At 41.9% G+C, this 5,891-nt stretch overlaps 1 protein-coding gene across 3 annotated transcripts in view; it reads left to right on the forward strand.

Moving 5' to 3' along the window:
- The first annotated feature begins 264 nt into the window (after positions 1-264).
- The window catches only part of LOC131888192 (protein retinal degeneration B-like), a 16,234-nt gene continuing 10,607 nt past the window's right edge, over positions 265-5,891 (forward strand). For 2 of the 3 annotated variants that reach the window (XM_059236987.1, XM_059236986.1), the window contains exons 1-5: positions 265-932; positions 4,063-4,277; positions 4,395-4,518; positions 5,099-5,316; positions 5,424-5,517. In XM_059236987.1, the coding sequence (XP_059092970.1) occupies positions 831-932; positions 4,063-4,277; positions 4,395-4,518; positions 5,099-5,316; positions 5,424-5,517 (753 nt within the window). In that variant the 5' untranslated portion in view covers positions 265-830. The remainder of the gene's footprint in view (positions 933-4,062; positions 4,278-4,394; positions 4,519-5,098; positions 5,317-5,423; positions 5,518-5,891) is intronic. The other variant, XM_059236989.1, reaches the window with a different exon arrangement.

Consider the following 5,891-nt stretch of genomic DNA (forward strand, 5'->3'; position numbering starts at 1 on the left):
AGGAGAACGTTGCTGGCTGTGAGCAGAACAAACCGGGAATGATGAGGCCTACTCACGAGCCGTCCTCAGTGGCTTCCTGCGCCTTGGCAGTGCCAGCGTGTGAGTTTCCGGCGTGAGCAATATAGTCTCTCCTAGCCTCTTTGGGTTGAAGTCGTTGAAGTGCTCTCTTCTCTGTTTCAGACTCCTCTCGGAGGAGCGCGCCTCCTACGGACACGACGTCAGTCTGTTTTCGTACTCCTGAGTTGATTTGAAAGTGAGTGAGGCCGCGCAGCTGATGAGAGGGCATACTTTCAGACCTCCACATACTCGCACAGGGACTGCTTGTCTTGAGTAAGCACGGCTCTCTGGAGGCAACACATACTCGCAGTGGTGTAGAAGCAATAGTACTGCAGTCGGCCTCCTCCTACTACTAGCACTACTTCTCCCATAGAGTGATGAACCTGTTACTTGTACTAGAATTCGACCAAGACCGACCGCTCTGCTTTTGCCTTGTCTACGTACTTGCTTACATTCACCTACTGGATGGATTGAGTTGACGATGTAGCTTAGCTCTCCATTCAGTTGACCTCAGAGTGGAGGCTGCCGAGAATGTGTGAATTTGCCGTGGCCCTGACAATTGGCTGATATCGCAAATTGGATTGACATATAGAGGGATCCTTATGTCTGTTCAATGAGTTGACATTGTGTGTCGTTTCGCGAGTGTGCCTGTGTGCTCGTGGTGTGTGTGTGTATGTGTGCTCTTGCGTTCGGAACATTGGAACATTATATAGCACCACCACCACAATCATCATCATCATCATCATCACACCATCACCACCACCACCTTCAACATGTTGATCAAGGAGTATCGGATCCCTCTACCCATGACGGTAGAGGAATATCGTATCGCTCAACTTTACATGATTGCCAAGAAGAGCCGAGAAGAGTCAAAGGTAAGGGAGAATGTTGCTTCTCTGCTTTTAACGCGCTACGCAAACGAATTTATTTTATCAACATTGTTTACTTTTCTAATCCCACCGTCACCTGTTTTGGTCTCTTATTTTTTTTGACCAATTGAGCCGAGCTAATTTGGGAAATACGTGGATGATAGCATGAAATGGAATCTTGACAAGTGTCTATGTGAATAAGTGTATTTTCATTTGCAAATGATACCTGCTTTCCGAAGGAATTAGACTTTTGACAGACCGCCTTTAATAGTATATGGTTGGACTAGCTTATCATTCTCATTTCTTACGCTTTTTCGCATTTTTATGATCCCTTGTCTGCAAGTGTTGATGTTTCCTATCGAATATGATTGTAATGAAAGATGTTTGTTCAAAGTTATATTTCTTCAACGAACGGAAATGAATGCTAAATCATAGTGGATCAAATTGGCTTCCTCGAGGAGATAACAACTCTTCGGCTGATTGCGACAAGAAGATGTTAATTGGGGCACCAAATTTGTCCTTACCAGGCTTTAGCATTCATTACATTTCCTGAATTAAAAGCAATATGATGATGAATGCATACCTTTGATACGTGAAACAAAATGTTTTCTGCAAATGAATCGCTCAATTGCGCCCATAAGAAGGTAGAACCATCGAGTGCAAGCGAAAGATACCCCGGAATCTACCTTATACCGTACCATTCATTTACGAAAGAGGCTAATGTTTGAATGCTCTTCTTCCTCACTTATTAATCCCCGCCCTTTCACAAACCAACCAAGCTACCATAGGATGCAACCAAAAATGATTCTGACAGGCCTAAGGTGTCTCGGTATTCCATTGCCTTAACGATTGGGATCACCAAGATCAATGACCTTGCACCCAAATCTGCTTTGGAAAATGAAATTCTCATGTATCAAAACAGAGATAGACGAGTTCCAACGAACTTTGCATTGGTTGGTGGCTATGGATCGTGACACTTAAAAGTCAGCCTAGGATTCTTCCTAGATTCTAAGCTTCCAAAAGAGGTGAAGTGAATTTGCCACTTGCAAAAGCCTGGTGTACAAGAGAGAAATTGTTACGAACAAATTTATGTGTCAGGTTGGTTTTCAAGAAACCAAGTGCCATGATTTAAAGTTCAGCCAAACAATTTGATGCAGGTATGACGAAGGCATTACTTGAAAATTAGTTACAAGTCACCTTTTTCTAACACATGGAGAGAAATTCGCGTTTCCTTCCTACGATTTGCTCCAATTGCTCCCTTAAAAGGGCAAAGTAATTCGTATTTCCAGAGGTGGGCGCTGTTGATCAAAACGTTAACACCGTTAATCTGTAATCAATGGTTGATAATTTGTATGAACTTCAACAATGGAAAATATCATGATGTGCGTTGCATATTGTAATTCAGTAATCGATTTTCACTCTTTTACATGTTTTATATTTCCTTGTTTTAAAAAAAGTAACTTAGACCCGAATGCTTGGCATTGTCTGGAGCACGTATTCAACAACACTAAAGAACATGGTTTTGAATTAAGCCAGATCCATCTTAAGGGACCAATGACGGAATACTCTAGGCAAGATGCCTCTGAAATGCCTGTGGATTGTGAAAGGGACACCAACCAAACATAATCTTATGCAAACAAACAAACACTAGTGGAAAGTGCAAACTAGTATTCAAGGTAGGCCATTCCGAAGAGGGCAAATAAGGCCGAGAGTCTCTGTTTACACAAAGGCAGTCAATTGCAATCTGAATTGCTTCGACATCAAACTTTTTAAGCTTGTATCAGGAGATTAATCATTCATCAAGAATACATGTCCCGAGCAACTACTTAAAAAAATGCTGCGATAGGGAGTAATTTCAGTACAGTTGTCTGTTTATGCCAGTTTTGTTTCGCTTGCAACCTCCAAAGCCCAGTTTTTTAAACCGAAGGAGTGAATCTTCGATCGAGAAAAGATCCAACTAATGTAGTATAGTAGGACATTTTCTCGATCTAAAATTCACTTCTGCGCTTTAAAAACTGCGTTCTGAACTCAAGGATCGATTCAAAGAGTTGAAAATATTCATTTGTAGGCAGCTGTTTGCTCAACAGCAAATTGAGGGAAACATACTTTTATCCTATTCTAGCTCTTATCAATGCTTGGTTTTCAACACTAACGCAACTAACATCATGGAAAGAAATAAGATTATTCGAAATTGAATACGAAAACCGAGGTGTTTTTTTTCTTACCACTACTGGGAATGGGATCCCCGGCAGTTCAAGACGGAAAAAGGTATTAATTTTACTTGATTTAACATTCACATAATGTTTGATCCACCAACGATATAGAGTTGGCGGATCTGGTTAGGCCTTGAATATTTGGAGGATGCCAATTGAACAAGGAAGGAGCCCGAGAAAGAGGAGAGTTGGACTTCATTGTTCTAACAAGTCTGGATTCTCGAGGGCTGGAAGGTGCTCTCAAAACGTACGTTTAGCCTCTACGATCCCTGCGATTGACCCTAAGTTTGGTGTAACTTTAATCTTTAAACCATATGTACTAGACTCATTACAAACTGGACCTACGTTTTATGTTCAAGATGTCTTCTCCCAAGTACGATATCCAAGACAATAGTACGAGAAACCCTGGTAATGACATTATTCATGCTTACCTTTAAAAGTCATTACTGAGGTCCCTAACGAAATTTTTACCAACATCACGGGACGTGTCTCGCCCCCGAGAGGTTTACAAAATTTCAGGGAAATATTTCTCATTATCAAGCCTTCTCGAGATTCTTTCCTCGCTTTTCATCTTAAGTTCGGTCGGGCAGAATTCATTGGAAATGAACCTTTCCTTCGAAGAACAATCTTTTGACGCCATGATGAGTCGGAGAGATAAATAACGACTGGACCAGTTTTAACGCTCATCTCCAAAATTTACCAACCTTGCCCTTCAAATCAATATGTGAAAATTACATCAATCCCATGCTGAAATGACCATCATTGAGATAACTATATAATCATTCTCACCCTTCATCTTGTTCTTCGTCTTCGTGTTGCTTAACTTCCTTGATTCCCCCTGATCTCAAGCGAGTCCTATATTCAGCGTTGAGGCTTGCTTTCACTTTCTTGATTTCCCCGAGTTCCTGATTTCCTCATTTCAGGGCACCGAGTCGGGAGTGGAGATCATGGTAAATGAGCCGTACACGGATGGGCCCGGTGGATCTGGACAATACACGCACAAGATCTATCACGTGGGCTCCCATCTGCCCGGGTGGTTCAAATCGCTCTTGCCCAAATCCGCTTTGACAGTTGAGGAACAAGCTTGGAACGCGTATCCGTACACTAAAACAAAGTTCACCTGTCCGTTTGTTGAGAAGTAAGTCACGAGCACTCAAATTTGATTGCTTCCCATCCTTCTGAGCAAGAAATGTCGGTCTATGTACGTATGTAGTGAGACTGGACAGGCTTTCTCTAATCGTGCTTTTTGCCCCAGGTTCTCACTCGAAATAGAAACCTATTATACTCCCGACGGAGGCCATCTCGAGAATGTGTTCAACTTGACGGACTCGGAAAAGCGAAATCGAGTCGTGGACTTGATCGATGTCGTCAAAGATCAAGTAAGAGCCGGAAAAGAATGCTATCCACAATGTCTATGACTGTCTACAGTTACGTTGAGTCGAATCGAAATGACTGGCAGGAACGAAACTAAATAGGCCGATTTAAGTCTCGAAGACTTTGGAAATTTATGAGCCATGCCAACTTGCTCATTTGAAAAAAAAAATCATCGACAATTGCGAAATGGTTGTACAAACTTGAAATAGCAACATATGTCGAAGACAAGCGAACATGACGCTGAGCTTTTTTTTTGGTAAGATCCTATTGTGCAATAGGATCTTGTTTAATGCCCGGAAAAGATGTTGTTTCATAATACTTTTGGCTCACATTACCACTTGTTTGACATCCCCGATTTCTAGTAACGAGAAGCTCGTTGCAAGGATCCCGTATCTGGTTAGCATCACCAAAGCTCTGCTTGTACCGTATTGCAATGACTAGTGATTTTACTTCAAGTCTGATATTACTTGAAATGTGTCCATGCAAAACTCTCGGAGAGAAAAGGCTAAATGTTGTGGGGAATCCTACAAAATCGATCCCTCAAAGACATCTGCATATGTGTGCAATTCTCCAATCTTGGCGTAGGATGGCACGGAATTTGAAGACCCGGTTGCTGAAGATCCCACCGTGTACGTATCGGAGAAGACATTGCGGGGTCCGTTGTCCGAGGACTGGATTGAGGAATATTGGTCCGAATGCAAAGGCAAAGTCCAACCCACCGAGACTGGGAAGAGCATCATGTGCGCCTATAAGCTTTGCAAGGTCGAGTTTCGGTATTGGGGAATGCAGTCCAAAATCGAGAGGTAAGACCAGGGATTCGTCGACATTTCCCATTAGTTGGAGGCAGCCCCCCATTCATAGTTAATGAGTCTGATTCAAAACCATTTTTTCCGGATGTTTTACTCCATAGATTCATCCACGATGTGGCTCTACGCAAGACCATGTTGAAGGCCCATTTACAAGCCTGGACTTGGCAGGATGAATGGTTTGGACTGACTATGGAGGTGAGAATAGTTGTCATTTTGTTTTGTTGACCACAGAGAGCTTAATAAGTAACTTCTTTTGCTAAGCAAATCCACGGTCTATCTAACCTTTCACTAGCTGGCGGTAAATGAAATTAGAGCGTTCTATCACAGGGTATTCCTATAGGGTGTTTGAGCAGAAATGTCCATGAAAACATCAATTTACCATCATCATCGTTGGCCTGAAATTAAAAAAAAGGATTGACATAACAGATTCTCCGTGGATATAATAGCTCTGTTTTGGCACATGAATTAATAAATTTTTTTTTTTATTGAGTTGGTCGCAAAAGAGTAAAGCTCGTTGTTTATGTGTTTCACGAACTAGAAAGTAAAATGATGATTGCCAAGGTGGTTGA

This window comes from Tigriopus californicus, chromosome 10 (assembly GCF_007210705.1).
Source record: "Tigriopus californicus strain San Diego chromosome 10, Tcal_SD_v2.1, whole genome shotgun sequence".
Classification (NCBI taxonomy): domain Eukaryota; kingdom Metazoa; phylum Arthropoda; class Copepoda; order Harpacticoida; family Harpacticidae; genus Tigriopus; species Tigriopus californicus.